Source organism: Centruroides sculpturatus, unplaced genomic scaffold (genome assembly GCF_000671375.1).
Source record: "Centruroides sculpturatus isolate CEXI.00-Female unplaced genomic scaffold, Cexi_2.0 scaffold541, whole genome shotgun sequence".
Classification (NCBI taxonomy): Eukaryota; Metazoa; Arthropoda; class Arachnida; order Scorpiones; family Buthidae; genus Centruroides; species Centruroides sculpturatus.
Window position 1 is genome coordinate 122,880 of NW_019384809.1, and position 20,153 is coordinate 143,032.

The following is a 20,153-nucleotide window of genomic DNA, read 5'->3' on the forward strand; positions in this document are numbered from 1 at the left end:
CCAACAAAAGTCATCATCATCCATTATTTTGTTGCACAGAAATATTCTGGAAAAGTCGGGGATGTTTCTGGGAACGTTTTTAAACGGTAGCTCGAATTATCTAGTATTTTACATCATCATAATTAACAGAATCCCGCGGGAAGTGCAGCATGACGCCTTTAAGGTCGAACGTAGTTAAAGGTAGAGAGATAATGGTACGGAATAGGGGGGAATGCCATGCAAACAATCGTAACATGGAGAATGACGTCAGAGCATAGACCAATGAGGTGAAAGCCGGTAGTGGATCGCTTTCCCAGTAGAGTAGTTGAAGAGGACGTCAGCCGTCCAATGAAAGGTTGATGGGCGAGAGAGATGGGACCACCAACGGGTTTGTGTCCTACTTGGAACGTTTGGCAGTGAGAAACGGAGTGGTTGTCACTAAAGTCGAATCTTTTGGTGTTTCCTAAGGCAATTTAGAAGGAAAATAACAGTTTTCTAACTTCTAAATGTGTGTAGGAGCGTTATACAATCGCACAATCAACTCAAGTTAATACGGTGAGTGTGCTTACTGCATTCTTTCTCTCCCCTCGTCCCCGTTACAGTATACACCTTCTGGCTTCATTTACTAGAGGAAAAAAAAACCTCAGTTTCTCTCTCCTTTATTACAACTTCGCTCCACTTTTAAAGCGCTTTGTAGTTGGTTTGTATGATAATCGATACAGGTATAATTTAGATCCAGAAGGTTGCTTGTCAGCGATGCCGTTTTACGTGTACGTTACGAGGGTTAATACGTGCATTTACGAGCCACAACGGGAGTAACGCTTACCAAAGAACAAGTTTCAAAGTTGGAGGTCTGAAAGAATCGATAAGAGAACGAGCAACGCTACAAAGGTTAAATGTAAGTGGAGGAGGTCAGTAAGGAATCTAAAAACGGGGTTAATACGAAAATAGAAAGTAATAGCTCGTAAATTAGACGAATTAATACGTTACAAAGGGTAGGAAATTGTATAAAAAGTTATAAATTTGAGAGTTTTGCAGCATCGTTTTAACAAAACAGCTTCTATCCAGATGCAGTTTCTGTGTATAAAAGAAAGAGAATTTAATTCGAGAAAAAAACGTTTAACAATGATGTAGATGAAGAAAAATCCCTCAAAATATTGCTTAAAATGTGCTTCGTATCACAATAGGAGACTATAATGTGGCGTGACAAGTTGAGAAAGTAATTTTTCTCCGCGTACTCCCACATATAAGATGAAAAAGAATGGTTACGAGTTCTTTTACAGTGTTATAGAAAAGTATAATCGTAGCATATGTTGCCATTTTAAATGTGGAACGATTTTTGTATGCCTGTAATTTTGTTAAAATGACAAGTTTGTTAAGATAATAAATTGCAAATGATAATTAAATGAGTGGAACCATAAATATTGGCTCATACTCTTCTGTAAAATTTAATTATGCGCCAGAATAATAATTTGGATGGCATTAAGTCATTCGGTTATAATAGCTTTCTGTTAAAGATAATTGCAAAGTTTTCGTTATGCAGATGCAATAAAGTGGGCGAAAGATATTCCCCACTCTCTTCATCGATTTAAATTATCTTTTACGTCACAGGATAAAGGATGCTGTATATATTTATATTTAATAATTCGAAATTTTTTTCTGAGAAGATTCTTGTTAAATTTTGAATGATTTAAAACGTCTACAATGATAACGAACGTGGAGAAAATATGACGAGGAACGGGATAACGAAGAGCATCGATGCTACTACAAATATATATCTAATTTTAGAAGGAGGAAAATGATCATCAGATAGCATCAAACTGTGTGAAAAATGATAATGAAATATGGAGTGAAAAAATCAATTTTTCTAAAAATTGAACTTGAAAAGATGAGGAATAAGTAGAGTGGAAGGCTAGCAGACGTTGTGGCCTATATAATTCGGACACGTGGGTGTAATGTAGCCTAAAATGTTAGTCTTATCTGTATCCGTTACCAACGTCGCCATTTTCTCTTAAGTGGCATCGTCCATATCGATAAGAAGTTTTTAATTTGTGTGCCATCTTCTTGCTGAAGGTACATTTTTTTTGTTTCCATCTTCATAACTTTGGCCTTACAGGGTAGTCGACTGTACTAACTTCCTTCTCACTCCTTAGATTTTAGTGTCAAAATTACGTCCTCACTCCTCCGAGAATCTTTATGAAATTTTGATATTTCAATAGGAATTCGTTGGGATTTTTTTTCCTTTTTCGTTTTTCTTTAGACGTTGGTGATTTTTCTCGAGGTTTTCTGTCATTTCGATGACTTTTTTAAAAATTTTCTATTGTTTAACTTTAGAAAATTTGGCATAAAGCAATTGATTTGAATAAATTTATTCAGAAAAAAGTAAGAAAAATGCATCAGGAAGACGAAAGAAGTTTAATGAGAAGACAATAAAAGTGCTGACGAGAAGATAATCAGGAAAAAATGATGAAAGCAAACTTCTTTTCATAAAAAAAAACACCAGATCGAGATGCTGATAAAGATGTAAAATACTCTATCCAGACACGAAAAATTATTTGAAAAAGTAAAAAAAATATCCCTTTTTTTTCTTAAGAAGAAAAAGGCAAAGAACATTACTCTTTGAGAAGATGTTTTTTGCATTTATCAATAATAAAACACATTGGAAGATACAGAAAAAGAAACAGTTTCAAATAAAACTATATTCGAATTACAATTTTTCTTTAAAAAAAAATCAGAATATATTTTTTTTGACTTTTCGAATCGATAAATCAAATTTATTGCTATATATCAAGAGGAACTTAAACTTTATTCTGTATTAAAAAACGCAAAGGAAGTGTATTTTTTTTTAAAGCTTGAAAAATTCCGATATTTCGACTTTCTTCTAGAAGATAATCAATGAAAATCGTATAAGAAAATAAGGAAAAAAAGAAAATCTGGTATCATCTTATCCAGATTTTAAAAATAAGATGAAATTTCTACAAGTTAGTGAAGAAAGAATTAGAATTTGTATGAATGAAAAAAATGTGTTTAGAGTAGAGTCATTAATCCTGGTTGACATATTGTTCATTTGTCAGAAACCAGTTGACATTTTCGGTATGTCAACCATTTCCTATGTGTTATAACTTAGCAGTAACGAGCCATTATCCACCACCGACGGGGATAAAAGGGATTTACACTTTTGCTAGGGATTTCTTTGCTGAAGATTTTCTTGTATCTAGAGAGGAGGCATACTGACGCACCAATCTAAAGGTTTTTCTCTAAAATATCTTGCCAAATTTTACAGTGAAAAGGGAAAGTTTCTCGGTTTAATTAGGAAAACGATAATGGGAGGCTGCGGATGATAGAAAAGAAAACCGGGATGGTGGAAAATGGGGAATTTTAAGAGGAAGATTGTGGAGTATTTTCCCTCATTTTTCGGGAATATTTTATATTTATGAATATTGAAAAATGTGCTTAAAAGATTAAGAGGTTTAATAAGAGGAGAATGTGATTTTTTTGATAGAAACAACAAAAGAAGGATTTTCTGATAGGGATTTTTGAAAGAAAAAGTAAAATATTTTCCTTCTTTTTCAAGAAAATTCCTTATTGATAAAGAAAATTATGTAATTTAAAGAGAGCAGAAGTGAAATTTCTATGATAAGAAAAGAGAATATTCGATTATTTGATTGAATAGGGATAATTGAAAAGAAAACTCTTATCATTTTCCCTACTTTTCAGAAAAATCCCTAAATATATAAAACAATTCTGAGAGAAAAAATTACTTTAAAATTTTAAAATGAAGTAAAGGTATCAGATAAAATTTTAGTTAAGAGAAGATAAAAAGAGAAAGAAATTCTAGAAATATTTCGTGAGAAAATTGAATTTATAAATGACGTTTTCTTATAATAAAAGAGGAATAAAATAAAAAAACTGTAATATTTTTGAATGGAAATGTTTTGTCAAATAAATTTGTTTGAGGGAAAATTTTATGCATATTTCATTAAGAAAGTATTTCGAAATTTCTATCACGAATATTTCTTTGTATAAAATTCTTCAATAAGGATTTGTAATGTTAAAAATCTGCACAAATTTGGAACGTTGGTTTCATTGTGAATGTTGCATTCACAATGAAAAAGTCAAAGGAATATTAGAAATTATCCCTACAATTAAGGAAATTCCCTAAATGTAGGGAATTTATCTATGTAGGGAAATTTCCCTCAGCACATCGCATTTAAGGAAATGCATCTTTCATTCATGTTTGAAAAAGGGAAACATTTTCTTGTAAGTAGGGATATTCCTTGAAATATCCTTACGTATAGGGAATTTCCCTAAATGTAGGGAATTTTCAGATTTTTTAATTTCTAATTATCCTTCATTTTTCAAAATATTCAGAATTGACATTTTCGGTATGTCAACCATTTCCTATGTGTTATAACTTAGCAGTAACGAAACTGTAAAATGAATTTTTTTTTTACTTAAAAATATTTCATTTCTGAAGTAAATTATTAGCTTTTTATACAATTTTACAAATAAATTATTATCTATTTTAACACGAAACATGAAAAAAATTCATTCTGAAACTTCTAAATTTAGAATATTCCATTTTTAATTTTCAAGAAGAGAATTTAAAAAGAGAGAAAAGAAAAAAAAGTAAAAAAATTAGTTTCTGTCCGCCATAAAAAGCCAATAATTATCATTACAATGTTATAAATATTTAAATGGGGATAAGAACGAAAGAGAAGAATTCATTTTTTATGGAGAAGAAAAGCTTTTATTGTCCAAATTGCGATCGATGGGTGGGCGGTTTTTTGGCAAAGTCTAATGACGTCAGATATGTGTGTTGTGACCCCATATATCCTGTCACTATGTAGAGGATAAGAGGGAAGAAGATGTTTATTGCAATCTATCCAACCTCCCAATGGCCCCTTCTATAATATAAGGCTTTATTGCTGCATACACGAATGGGATTTAACCCAATTTGAGACTCCTTCCGCTCTTTTTAACGAATTATTTTGTTGTTGTTTTTTTTTTGAAACTCTTCTACAGTTTAAATGCGATTTTGGTATTGTACTAAGCAAGAGATTAACTCGCTGTAGCTCAAGGGATATACTTAAATGATTTATAGTGTAAAGCTTAAGAATTTCTGCATAATTTTTAGCTGCGAGGGCTTAAATTAAGACCAGAATCATATCATTTATAGGATTAAAATTCGGATTTTTAAGAGTTTTTTAGAGATAAATTCACGGCTTAAATCTGTAGTTTTAACTGTAATTATTTTATAAACAAGAAGCCATCATTTTAAAGAGTGGAATGTCTATAAAGTCTTCTTTCAGGATTTATTAATTGAGACGAAAAATGTATCAGCTTTTCATAAATTATGACTTTTTACAAATTAATTATCGATAATTAAGAGTCATTAATCGTTAGAGAAGATCAGGATTGAAAAAGAATATATTCGAAATTGAATGGATGATATAGGGATGCTGGATGTTGTAAGGATGCTGAAGCTGTAGCATCTTTAAGAACGTTTCTATGATGAATAAAGGATGATAAATGCTACAAGGTACGAGAGAATTTAAAAAATAATTTTCATCCATATAGGAGAATTAAGAATGAATTTACGAACAAAGTTGCATGTACTTTAATGTATATCTTTAGAAATTTATATACACGTAAATGTGGATTCTTAGAAATTATATGTATTTAGAAGTTAATAAAGATCAAAGATAAATTTTTCCTAGTATTAATTAAGAAATCGCCTTCATTAACAGATTTCTACATGATGTTAAATGATCTTCTCTAGAATGTTTCCAGTATAAATCTCATTCATAATCATATGTATTATGATAATGAAAGGTAATGTTAATATATTACAGGGGGTTATCAATTAATTTTCGTTAAAGTCCAGAAGTATAACAGTGCATTATAATTAATAAACTCTTAATTAAATAATTATTATTAATCCTTACATTTTATATTTAAAAATACATGCATACTTATGAGAAAAATCGAATTTTCCTTAAGATTTTCATTAAAATTATCTTTAAATTCTATATTTTATATTTAAAACAAATTTTTCAGATAAGCATCAATTTAACTAGCGATCTGCATTAAGTGACCACACGCAACTTTTAGTTGCAAGAAGAGAATTCATTCTCAATTCTTTTACATAAATGGATGTTAGCTTCTGAATTCTTTTAAAAAATCCTTCGTATATAAGAGCATTTATTATCCTTCATTCATTACAGTATCATTCATAAAGCTTTCAGCATCCTTACAGCATCCAGCATTACTGTGGCATCCTTCCAACTAACAATCTCTCCCAATCTTCAGTTTTGATTGACTTCCTTTAATAACTCTATAATTAATTAATTAAAATTCTTATAAATTCCAATTTAAGAAACATTGACCCATATTTTAATGTTTATTTGGGATTTCGGGATACTTTCTTTCTTTTACTTAATTTCCCCAAGAAAATTGTTGAATTTCTCTGTTTTCTTTTAAATTAAATCCTTGAAAATCATTTATAACCGAATAGTATTTCTATTTTAAATCCAATCCCTTTCTCATTATTCTTCTTCAACTCTTCCTATGATTTTAGAGACATGAATTTATGGAATATTTTGAGTAAAACTATGAATTATTCTTGAAAGATTGAGGTATTTTTCCCATATTTTCGGGAATATTCCCTATCTTTAAGAACTGGAAAATTCTGTAAGGAGTAGAGACTTTAATGAAAAGGATAAATGAGATGCTTCTGATAGAAAGGTGAGATTATTTCTAATGAGAGATGAAGAGTTTTGGAAGGAAAAAGCAAAAAATATTTTCCTATTTAATTTTAGAAACATGAAAAATAAAATTTTAGCATTCTTCCTCTTCTTCCTCCTCTTCCTCTTCCTCTTCTTCTTCACATTTATCCTGAAGCTCAATTCTGGAATATATAGTGAAAACCATATGAAAATATCTAGAATTCTAGATTCTCTTGAATTGAAAACGTTGTATTTTGTATAATGTAGAAGCAAAATTCTTCAAAACTAAGATATCAAGCATCATTTTCAATGGAAGAAACATGATTTCGGTTGCTTAGAATTATTAGTTTTAGGATTAATTAATGAAAAAATTTATTTTTAATGCAATAAGTTTCAAGAAAAAGAAGAAGAAAAATTAATTTGCACGCCTGTGAAAGTTAATTTGTTTATCTTAATGAAGTTTTCGTGGAAAAGTTCGTCGATTAACTCTTAATTTTTAGTGATTTCTCTGATCTTTATAGTGAATAGACTTGTTATGAGGCATATTTTTGTACGTTTGTATGTCGGAACTTTGTATAATTAGAGAGGGAGTTAGAGCAAACACACGTGATCAACGAGTAATCCGTGGAGAAAAGACCGCAATATCAAATGGAGGTGTTTAATGACTGCGACCATCTCCCTTATCAGCCACATTATGGGAAATGAATATTACTTATTTAATAGCTTATGATGATTGAATCTCGTAAACAATATTTGTTTCCAACTACAATTACTTTTTATCATCGTTTGGCGTTTTATTGTTTCTCATCTTGAGCTTCTTTTGATGAAAGAGGATGCTCCGAAGATTCTTAAACCCAGTAGTAACTGTAAAGATATCAAATAGATCTGCTTTAAAAAAAAGAGGCATATTTATGTAATTTTTATGAAGATTGTGCTTTATTTTATAGAATTCATTAAAGTTTATTACGTAATTATTGCAATTTTTAAAGACACCAAAAGTAAGTTTCTAATTCTCTTTTTAAAGTTAACTTTTTTAAAATTATTTGTTCAGAAGATTTTTCGGTAGTTTCAGAAAATCAAATAACATATTTTTCTAACTTTTTTTTTTAAAGAAAAATAATCCAGAAAAAAGCCGAAAATATAAATATCGATCCTTGATTAGCACCCGGAAAGAACTAATTTGTCTTTAAAAATAGCTAGTCACTAATTTATTTTCATTTTTATCAAATAAATTTTCCTGCTTAACAGATTTTTAGTTTAAAAAATCCCTTTCTCCTTCCTCATTTTGTATGTATGAGACTTTTCACAGATGATAAAATTCAATGAAGACCGACAAGTTTCAATCAGAGTTTTAGCTTTTGATTCCATTTGTTTCCAACACATCGATCGAAGAGCTTCTTTCAACTAAACTAAATTCATAAATACCACTTTTAATGGAAAATTTCTTCTCATTTTTAGATTTTTTATGGTGTTTTTTTGATTAGAGTCAACTTTTATTAACTTCCATAATCGAAAATTGTTGTTATTTATAGAATAATCTTAACCAAAAATAAAAAAAAAATGCAGATTTTGTTGGAGAAGAAATCAACTTTTCCACTTGAAAAAGTGATGCGAATTTTTTAAAAAATCGAAGCCAAAATAATAGAATTTATAATTATAACTAATTTTTTAACTTCTACATTTAAATTAATCCACAGTTTAAATTCGGAAACTACGGATTTCTATAAAGAAAAAGGCGTTTTTTCCATAGCGAAAAGTGATGCGGATGCTGGAAAAGAAGAAGAAACTCAAAATGGCGACACGTCAGAGAAATTCATCTCATTATCTATTGTTTGTAGATTAATTACTGTTCCCCGCTGATCATTTCAAATGCATTTATATACGTAAATTATATTTGTAAATAGGTAAATCGTCAGAACATTTGTAGGTGGCAAAGTTGGTGCAGTACGGAGCCAAGAGCACACACACGTTGGTGGTGTTAGTTTATGAAGCACTCGATGATGATGAGAGCGCATATTTCCATTAATAGATATTGCCTAGTAATATAATAAGTAAAGATTTATGCCAATAGTTATACATATTTTAAATGGTTTAACGTTTGCACGCAGCACCAGATTCAATTATTGTTTAGAGCTAGAACTTGTTTAAATTATTACATTACTCCGTTTAGAATTCATAACTATAATACGTTATAGAGTTATTGTAAGCTTCATTTTTACGTTTTATCGAGTAAATTTATATAAAATTTGATTAGTTAAACCTCTCTAAAGCGAATCCAGATAATTATATTGAGGAAAAGTTTCTAGTATAATTAATATTAATAATAATTATCGCCGTTATAACAATATCTTAACAATGAGAGAGGGATGCTTTATGTTTGATTTTTCCTGTTAAATGATAGGATATAAAAGTTTTATAAAGGATTTCTCTATTAGAAATCGATAAAAGTTAAAGTCTTGTTCTCGTTTTAACGTTCTAATTTTGATAATTTATAGGAAAATAACATTTATAGTGGATCGTTTTGAGTGAATAGTTTCATTTACTCTGGAATTTTCGTAGTTTAAAATTGATTTTAAAGCGGAAAATGCTACATTTTAACTTAAATTTATGAAGATATTTCTGCCTTATTTTTTTTTTTTACATTAAAAATTATGAAAAATTTTATAGATTTTTCTTTGGATCATCGCGAAGAACAAAAGTAAGAAACGTTTTTAACTATTTAAACTTTTTATAAATAGATTTTAAAAGTTACAGTGTTAGAGATAGATTTTTAAAGATTATTTTAACGTTATAAGCGGGTTCGTTAAACAATGTGTTAGCTCTAAATAGTGTTAAACTGGGTTTTATTAATCTAAGATGTCAGTATAAACTGTGATGCATTTTTATACGTAAATATTTGATAATGAAAACATTATAAGCAGGGAATTTTGCATCATATCAACTCTATAAGCTGGTATCTTGCTCTTATATTTAGTGAAAAATATGCAAAGTACATAAATTCTTTTGAGAAATTTGCAATTTTATACTGTTTAGCAAATTTTTAATTACATAAATTACTATGTTAAACATTAAACCAACTTAAAATGGCAACATAAACAGGAAAAAGCAAAAATTTTAAATAGTTTAACAACAATAATTCGGTAGCAAAGATGTTGCAAATATAAATTACGAAAGGAGAAAGAAGAGGGAGAGAGAGAGAGAAAGGGAGGATATGCAAATATAATTAAATTTAAAACTAATTTTAAGTAAATATTATTGAAGAAAATAACTGGAAAATATACTTTTAATTAAATTGTTTTATTATTATTTTTTCTGAGAATAAGTCAAAATTTCTTTTAAAGTTGTTTTTTTTTCTTACTGAATTGTGACTCAATAAAGACAATTATCGTTACTTTTATGAAGAATAAAAACTCTTAATTTGAAAAGAATGATTTTTCTTAATTAAAAATTGTATTTTCCAATTCTTATCATCACTTTTATTCATTCGAAAACATTAATTTTTATTTATTAATTGTTTGAATTTAAAAATTAATTTTCTTTAATTACTTTTCGTATTTCCTCATTCAAATCTCTACAATAATTTTGCAAAAATTTGATAAAATTTTTGATTAAATTCGTCTTTATTTTATATCAATTGCATCTTCATCTTCAGATAATATCCAGAGCATCAAAATCTTCGTTTATCCTTTATTATCATCAGATGATGAAGAAGATAAAAGAAAGCATCCTTCATCTTTAGGAAAGAATTTCACGATCTTTCATCAACCTCTAACATCATTTACATATCATCATCTTCAGATAACACTCAGGTAATCGTTGTTAAAGGAATAAATCACTTTAACAAGTCTGCTCGTCTTCCTCCTCCGCAATATGATAGAGGAGATCATTTTTTATCATTTTTTAAATGTTACGTGGGAAAGTAAAATTGGCCAATATATTTTACTCTATTTGAGATAAACAAGATTGTGTTGCGTGACCGAAATGATGACGTTCAATTTAAACTATTGAAAACAATGTTTCCTGCTTAAATAATAAACAAAATGTTCTTCCATTTTCTAATGTTATTTATTTTTAATTTCTTTAATTTCTTTTTCTGTTCTTCTGAAGAAGAATAAAGAGATTTTTCTCATTTATCATTTTATATATCGATCTACGATGTGAATCTTATACGAGTTAATACTGTTTAAGAATCGTGAGAAATGTTTTAAAATCGAGTGATTCTAAAATATTATATCTTGAATTTATTGTAGTTTAGGTTTTTTGAATTATTCAAGAGCCTACATTAGAGCTTCTTCAAGAATTCCAGCTATGAATCCTCTTGAAACAATTGATTCCAGAAAATCCTCTTGAAGTATTCCAGAGAATTCGCTTGAAACACTCGATTTCTGAGATTCTTTTCGAAGCATTCATTCTCAGAAATCAAGCCAGGATGAAGAATTCTGTCAAAGCATTTGAGGATCATATAAAATTCGTGTTTTAAGAATTTAAAGCATCAATTTTAGATTTTCATCGATGAGATTCTTAGAAAGAAACATTGATGTCTTTTATATATTAAGATTTTTTAACTCTTTAGGTGCTTTTAACTAAAGATTTTACATAGATTTAGACTATGTAATGAACATTTCTAAGATTTGAATATCCAAAAAGGTGTTTGATAATGATTTTAAATGTCGAATTTTGAGATTTAACATTAAAAAATCCAAATAAAAAATGCTAATTCGCATATCTTGATAATGTTTAACGAAATTATTAGAATATTTGTAGTGCATTCAAGGATTTAGAGACAATTTTGAATTAAAAGAATCTTAATAAGTTCATTAAATTCAGGGTATGTATAATCTACAATGCATTAAGTGATCTTTGATAAAATGGTTTACAGGAAAGTTTAAATACAGATGATGTTAGATTGAGTAACGTATTGCATTTTGTTTGCAGATGCCCGAGTGACCCCGGCCATGCTCTCCGCTCTGCTTATTAAGAAGACGACCTTCATCAGTGCCTCAACTCCAGTCGAACCGCGCGCCTTTAACATCTTCAGACCCGGAAGAATCTTTCGACCACGACCCTCCCGGATTCGACAACAATGTCCTTCCTCTTCAGGTTCCACGACTTGATCGGGGGTATCCACATCCCCATCGACGACGGAATCGACAAGTTAAACCGCAAATACACTCTCTTGGTATTCCTCTTCCTGGCTCTGCCCATCTTTACCAAACAGTACATAGGAGATCCCATCGAATGTTTCACACCCACTTATTTCACCGAGCCGCAAGCAAGATTCGTCAATAGCTACTGCTGGACCGCTTCGACTTACTACTTGGTAGCGGAGGAAGGCGATCAGGAGAGTGGAGATTCTTCTCCTAGTCCGTTGGATCCCCGACTGATGCCGGACGAGATCGACTATGCCAGCGTGGACGAGACTCAGGTTGGATCCGACAAGTTGAGAAGGGTGCACGTCAGTTATTACCAATGGGCACCGCTCATCCTGTTGATGCAAGGATGCTGTTTTCATCTACCGTTTGTTCTCTGGGGCGCTTGGGCTCACAACGCGGGTGTGAAACTGCGTCGGTTGTTGAAGAGAGCCTCGGACATCGCCAGCCTTCCTCCGGGTTGCCAACAGAGAGAATCTCTCCTGGCCGAGTTCGTCGACCAGTTCCACACCCTGGTGACGGGCAATGCCAGTTGTTGCGCCGACCCCACTTGTAGAATTCCGGTGGTGTGTAGGTGCACGGGCGGTCCGAGTCGCTATCTCTGTCTTCTTTATCTGATGGTAAAGACTCTATACGTCCTCAACGTCTTCTTCCAGTTTCTTCTATTGACAGCCTTTATGGGTCGTGGTTTTCTGAGGCACGGGGTGGAGCTGCTGCGCCGTCTGGCCATTGATGGCGATTGGTGGAACTCGCCGCGTTTCCCGCTCCAGACCTTATGCCAGGTGAGGGCCGCCATACAAGGTGGGCTCCGCACCTACATCTGCCGCTGCGTCCTGCCTATCAATGTTTTTAACGAGAAGATCTTTTCGGTAATCTGGTTTTACATGGCTTTCCTTCTTCCCGTCAATTTTATCAGCCTGTTTCTCTGGGTTTGGCGTTGTTTTCCGTGCAACCGCCTCGCCTTTATCCGCCTGATCCTTTGGAGAACCAGGTTGATTAGTATGGCCGACATATCGAGAATTTCTCGGAAAATTTCGGATAATTACCTAGGATGGGATGGAGTGTTTGTGCTGAGGATGATCGAACACAACCACGGGAGTGCCATGGCCACGATTATCATCGGAAAGCTTTGGGAATTTTATGCCAACCAAATGAAGGCTCAGGACGAAGCCAGCAGCGATGTAGAGAGGGGGAGCGTCGCCTCGGTGGCACCCTCGACCTCTTGGCACTCGTGTCACGCCAATACCTGCCATCTCAGTCACTTCGGACAGCAACAAACCCTTCCGAGCACCAAGAGGGCGCCACCAAACGGCTACTGGGGCGGGAAGTGCTCTTGACCCTACCATCTTCACCACCAACTGGCGGTGAGGAACTACTCTAGGTCCCCTAGTCCCTATTCTAGTTCTTCGTCGAAGGAATTTGGTGAAGTGTAACCAATAAAAACAAGCCAACTAGGAGACCAAAACACTTCTAAAATGTGATAAAATAAATAAATATTCTCAGTACAATTTCTGATGCCCTTTCTGAGGTCGGAGCTTCTCATCAAATATCTGTCCACCATAACAACACAAATTATACAAAAGATGCCTATTCGAACTTTTCAAGGAGCACTCGACAAGTGGACTTTGGCTATATATCGTGACTTCCAGTCTCTTGATCGTTCTTTATACATCAAAAATCGTAGAGTTAGTTAACTTTATGCAATGCTATTTTTCTCTTTAGTGTTTGAATGGAGGAGGGAGAGCGAGAGAGAGAGAGAGCGAGAAAGAGAGAGAGAGGAGAGAGAGAAAGTAAGAGATTTGAACAGATAAATTGTGCCGGATGACCTTTTAAATATTCTTGTAACCGTAGAAAAATCTTTTAAGATCAATTTCTCAGATAATGCTCGATAGAAAAGTCAGGAATGCTTCAAGTGTGATTTGTCTTCCTCGTCTATAGATCTTCCTGTTATATCTAGCTTAAAAGCGGAGGAATCTAGGCAGTCCAGCTGTTTACTTTTTATATATATTCATATATATATATATAAATATATATATAATTTGGTTTGTCCTCGAACTGTCCCACTTCCCGACTCTTCTTTCTATGTCCAATCGTTTGTGGAAGATGATACCTAGGGAGCGTAGTCCTGAAACTAACTGCCATTCCATTTTTAAAAGTAGAACAAAACAGTTAATCACGTGGACGATTTCTCTACCAAAGTGGCTTCGTTTTCGATTCTCTATAAAGTTGACTGGATACGACAGGGTCTGCCCACTATGCACTCACCACTGACCGCAACACTGGACCAAAGCCGGACTTCTATGGCTGTATATACAAGCCCCCTTTTTCCTGTCTCGATCACTGCACTTAGCAGAAAAATAGTTTCTGTAGTTTGTTTTTTGGAAAATCGCGATTAAATAGTAAATAAATCACATTTATTTACAGATTAAGGCTTCGTTATTTTCACCTACTCCATCTTTTCTCCGCGAAGAATTTCTTAAAAATTATGGTAAATTTTCTGGTTGCATCAGTCACCCGTTTCCATGTTGGCGAGAGAAGCGAGAAATCGCTTCGATCGCTAACATGAGATTGGGTATCCGAAGGGGTTTTTGCTCTTATATTGAAAAGTGTATTTTTTTTTTTAAATTTATTACAAAACTTCTTGCAGTTTTATCTCATGAAAATCGTACGTTAATATCTTTTCTTAAAGCAAAGCATTTTCGTTATCAATACAAAATACACAGTCATAAATTAAAAAGGAAATGAAGCATCATTCTGGCGAGACGTGCAAATAAATTTATACACTTTATACATAAATACATAAACAGCAGAGAGGGTCTAAGCATACATTACGTACAGTTTTTACTTACTTTAATGCTACTTATATATAGAAATGTTAAGCATCTCTAAGGATAAAAAAGACAACATCTTACAGTTTGCTGGAGGTGCGACAAGATGTCGTATGGCTGACGGTGCAGACAAAGAATTTGCATTCTAACTTCTAATTAATTAGTGGAAGATATGAAATAATTCAACATTACGAAGATATTTTGTGATGCTTTGTGGCATCTTTTAGAAGGAAGATGTAACAACTGTACAGATCTACAATTAAAAGATGGATAAAAATGATTGGCTAAAGTACGAACTTAATAAAGGTAAGTTAAAATTTTCTCTTAAACTGATACTAGAGTTAATTATATACATGAATACACTTAAAAATTACATTATTATATTAAACAAATATAGAAATTATCTTATTTATATTGATATTATAAGCTCAAGTCTATAGTATAATGTATACAGAGTGGTCTAAGAGTCATTTAACAATGTCGTATGAAAGCAATTTACTATTGTAGTTTGTGTATTAACAAAAGAGAAGTTTATTTTAAGCAATTATTTAACAGTTTTTAAGTAATTTTAGTTTTTGGTTAACTAACTTTTGGGCAATCCTATATATTTTTTACTGTATAAAGTTTCAAAATAATGTTACAGTTTCGAGTTTGTTGTTTAATTTATATATATATATATTCCTGATATTCTTGATTAGTAAGATGGAAAAAATAAGTTTCTAGCAAAAGAATTGTACAAATACTTCCTTTCTGTTGTATATCATTTGGTAGATACAACGTTATCGTATCGAGCATCCTTAGCAAAGTTGTTATACAGCAAACTCTACATCGCTGCGGAGAGATCAAGTTTATCCTTATCATTATCTTTATCATCTTAACCTTTAACCAGAATCATCTGGAATTAAATTAATCCACAACTAGTATCTCAAAATCAAGAAAAACACGATCTAAAACATCTTAATCCTTCTTATTTTTTATGAAGAAACTTGTATAAAAACGCTTTTATACCCATCCTATACAAGAATTTTGTCAGAAGATAGTCTTTATATTCTGAAAATACTAATCTCATGTTGCAAAATCGGTATTTATTATTATTTTTTTTGGAAGATTTCTATGTTAAAAGGTCACCAGATGATAGATATGTGAAGAAGAGAAAGAGTCATCGGGGACGTCGTCTTTAAAGACCTCTTATTCGAAGAAGGTCAATTTTTAACTCTATTATAACAATACACCTTCGGTCGGTTGCCATGGAGATCGTGTTTATCGGATTAGGAATAAGGCAGAAAAATGTAATTACGTAGCAGATACCACATGGGAGTCGACTTTTACTCGATATTCCTCTCTTGCTAAGTTTAATCATATGAAAAAAAATTTTTTTTTTTAATATAAAAATAGACTTTATTGTTGCTAAATTTTTAGATGCCAAAGATATATGAGATTAAAGAACAGTTTTCGAAGCTTTTAAAATCTAGTTTATTTAGATCCGCATCCTTTTTTTTTTTCCTTTCTTTCTTTGAGATGCTGACCTTTACGTGATGAAATGACGAAGTTGAAGAATGGAAAAAGTTAAAAAAATCCATCATTAATTATGATAAATCCTATTCTTCTTAGTAATATTTGCTGCTATATATTAAATCCTAGTTAATCACACTTTTCTGGAGTAGAAAAAAAAGAAGAGTTTTTGCAGAAGAAGATAAAAGAAAATTGCTCTTGTTTTATGAAAGTTGCTGTGTTACTTTCTCTGATATATCTGCAACTAATTTGTTAGAAAAACATTTTACAGAGGTTGTACGTTTGAAGAAAAGATTTCCAAGAGGGAAGACTGGGGAAAAAAACTATATATATATATAAAGAAAGAGGGCAAAACAACAATATTGAAAACAGCATTCCACTTTAGGAGAGTGGAATGCACGAGTAGAGAGTGAAATTCTTTCATATATTTTTTTTAAAGAAACATTTTACAGCTTTTATAAAAAATTTAAACAGGTATACTAATCTGGATAACCTGATGAAACTTTCTCTTAATATTATTAAAGTATCTGGTAATATATATTTTTATAATTTCGATAATGAAAAATGGCAAAAAAAAATAAGAAATGAAAAATGGAAGTAGACCAAATTAAAGTAATTAAATTGCGATTAAGATAGAGAAACTTTTGTTTGTACGATTCGAATGGCTAACCAATACAATTAGTCAGGCTATAGTTGGCATAATGCAAAAGAAAACTCGTTAATGTCCTCGTCAAATCTATAAATAGCACATATTTAAAGATGAAGAGACTTAAATAAAAGACACACATTTACTGTACTGTACATAATCGCTACAGAAACATCTAAAGAAAGTTACGTTTATATTAAACTTAACTTTTAAAACTATAGGTAAAGGAAGAGTAAACATTTGTATATACTCTGTTAAAAATATAGATAAATAATTGCATAAGTGATGGTGGATGTAATATAAGATAGAATAAGTGATGGTGGATGTATATATAATAAAGAAACAAATGAAAATTTCATATAGTAAATGAAAAAGCATTCTAGAATACAGTGTATTATCTTATTAAACACGATTATAAGATATATCGAATATTGTCTTCAATAATTTGAGTATTTGAAAAATAAATAACGAATGCAGAACTGTTGTGCTCCTAAACTGAAATATATACATAGAGTTCTTCTTCTCCACCAAATAATAGAATTAAATTACGAGTTCATAAGCTGTAGGTCGTTTATTCTCGTCCAATGATTTAGATATACTGGATTTAGTTTGTGAAAAAACTTCTAAGGAATAATCTTCTGGAAAAGTTTTATGTAATTTGCATTAATTTACTAGAAAAATCTTCTAAAAAGGCTTTATATACTCGACAAAACATAAAAGAAAAACTCAACAAGTGATGAAAAACACTGGTTACTTAATGTAAGATTCTTTTCAGAATATATATATATTTTTTTCAAACAGAACTAGTAAGAAAAATACTTTCTCTAAAGCTAAAGGCAACAATCCGAACAAGAACAAAAAAATCTTCTCCCGAAGAGTAAGTGTATTAAAGCATCTAGTTTTGGGACAGATTGGTAAGAAACAGCTTGAACTCGATTCAACTCTATAAAATTGAACAGTTCGGGCGTGAAGGTGACCTTTTTACTGACATGGCATGTAGTATGGCTTCTCTAGGGAAATTTGGCACCATATCAGGCTTCCTCGGATGCAGTCGATGTTTATCTACTTCCTACTTTCCATACTACTTCATTATTAATTAAGATATAATTTGTCTAGAAAAGAAAAGATCAGAGAGAGCAGCGATTTATATAAAATCGTTTAAATCGTCCATTTATCTGAGTAGAAGAAAAAGTCATTTGTTAAGAGAGAGAGAGAGAGAAAAAGAATGAAATCGGGACAGAGTATGATGGTTTTCTGGAAACAATCTGACAGAGTCGATCGCATTTTATCGATCATTCTTCGATTGATAGATCTGCTTCCGTTATCGTTGGTCGTATCGCGAAAATTTGCGGGTCTCGAGAGAATTGTAGCCGAGTTATAAGGCTATTCTATCGATCTCTTCGGGATATAGAAAGAGTTTGTCCCGTTGTGAATCTCCTGCAAGTTAGAAACTGCTCCTCTTCACCTAATATACTGAATTGCAGAATATTCAAGTAGAGAAACATCTGGTATACACTCGAGATTGTATACATTCGATGAATCACTCGAGAATTGAAGTATGTTTGGTATACACATCGAATGATACCATATATTCAATAAGGAATCATCTAGGGAAGGTTACATATAATCAAAAAATAAATTTATAATCTGAAAAAATGATCAATCTTTATATATAAACTATAAGTAAACTATTCGTAGAAAGTTCAAATACATTATTATACGAAAGATAATCCTCATAAAAGTTCGATTTTAATCCTATTTGGCCCATAAGCGAGTTGAGGTCAGAATGCAATTATTTTAAGTGCGCTTTTTGGTTTTCCAACGCAGGTCACACCTTTATATAAAGGATGGAGAGAGAATTTTAATGCTTAATAAAGAAATCGAATCTTTTAATATTCTATGGGTTTAGTATGGGTTTGAGTTATAACCTTGTCCCAATTTTACCTTCTGATAAGTAAAGAAAGTGAGACGTTAGGATGACTTACATTTAATCTTTTGATAAGACCAAATCTCTTCTTTTTTTCGACCTCATTTTTTGTAATTTTGATAGAATCTTTTTTTACTATTGAGACATTTTAAATATTTTATATGCCTATAAGTTATACATTTTTATATATTTTAATCTAAAATCGATATGAATTTTTTACCAGATCAATGTATTTAACGCCTGACTAAACATTAAAATCTGGTGATGTAAGGCTGCATTTGGAAGCCATTTTCTTGTATTTGATGGCAAGTAATCCATTCAAATTTATTATTAATTTAAAGATTAGAATGCCTATAAATATATTGTAAGGAAACAATGATTGAAAAGAACATTTACAAGAAGGATAAACAGATATATTTATATATACTTTTGAAAAATGAGTACGAGTTAAGAATGAAAAGCATTAAAAAAAAGAGTTTATTGTCCGAAGTATATCCCGGAACAGAGTAAACAAAATCGATAAATTTTGGCTCCAGATGTCTGGTCATGTGACAGGCGAATCGGAAATACCAAAGCCGCACCCTTCGCCCGGAACTGGGAAAGGAAAACGCAAAGACAACTTTACATCCATCATCTCTTTAAGAATATAACTGTCTGCCTTAAAGAATACAAAAGAAATTACTTCTGTAACCCCGATAACATCTTTTTTTTGCTCTTTACAGTATTTTATAATGCTTCGAAATTTAAGGAATTAATCTACATCCTTATGAAACTCGTAGAAGGAAGAGAAGAATGATTCTTCTTTCGTATATCAATTTTCATATAAGGAAAACGGATGTTTATGCTATAATTTTTCAATAAAAACAAAAGATGATTATTAAAACTATTTTTATTCGATGAATTTGGTATTATGTTAATAGAATATGGCAAAAATAACTTCTAGAAAAACGTTAATAAATCACCAGAGATTATCTAATAATATATTAATCCATGGAAAGACGTGTTAGAAAGGATCATCGTTAATATAGGTTCTTAGCATTATACTGGAAGAAAAATGAAGATTTAGAGCAGTATAATTAAAGCAATTTTATGCTAGTGATTTATATTATTTTATTTAATTATTAAAATTCTTTGTAAATTATTATGATGATCCTTTTCTTTTTCTCTCAATTCTATAGATTAATATGAAACTATTGATATATCAATTTTTGATGCTTTTAACTTATTTCTGGTTAAATTTTAATGGTTTGTTCAATTATTAAAATATTTGTGGAGTTTAGCAGATTATTTAACTAAAATATTTTCTCTAATAACATATTAGTTTACGTAAAGAAGTATCGAGATAACTCATCACCACGCAATGCAAGTATATGATAGCAAATG

General features: G+C 31.3%; 1 protein-coding gene across 2 annotated transcripts in view; it reads left to right on the forward strand.

Moving 5' to 3' along the window:
* The window catches only part of LOC111629769 (innexin unc-9-like), a 42,283-nt gene extending 27,983 nt beyond the window's left edge, over positions 1-14,300 (forward strand). Inside the window, exons 1-2 of one of the 2 annotated variants that reach the window (XM_023373681.1) lie at positions 410-534; positions 11,643-14,300. In XM_023373681.1, coding sequence (XP_023229449.1) covers positions 11,791-13,194 — 1,404 coding nt within the window. In that variant the 5' untranslated portion in view covers positions 410-534; positions 11,643-11,790 and the 3' untranslated portion in view covers positions 13,195-14,300. Of the gene's footprint in view, positions 1-409; positions 535-11,642 lie in introns of those variants that run through there. The other variant, XM_023373682.1, reaches the window with a different exon arrangement.
* The last annotated feature ends 5,853 nt before the right edge of the window (positions 14,301-20,153 follow it).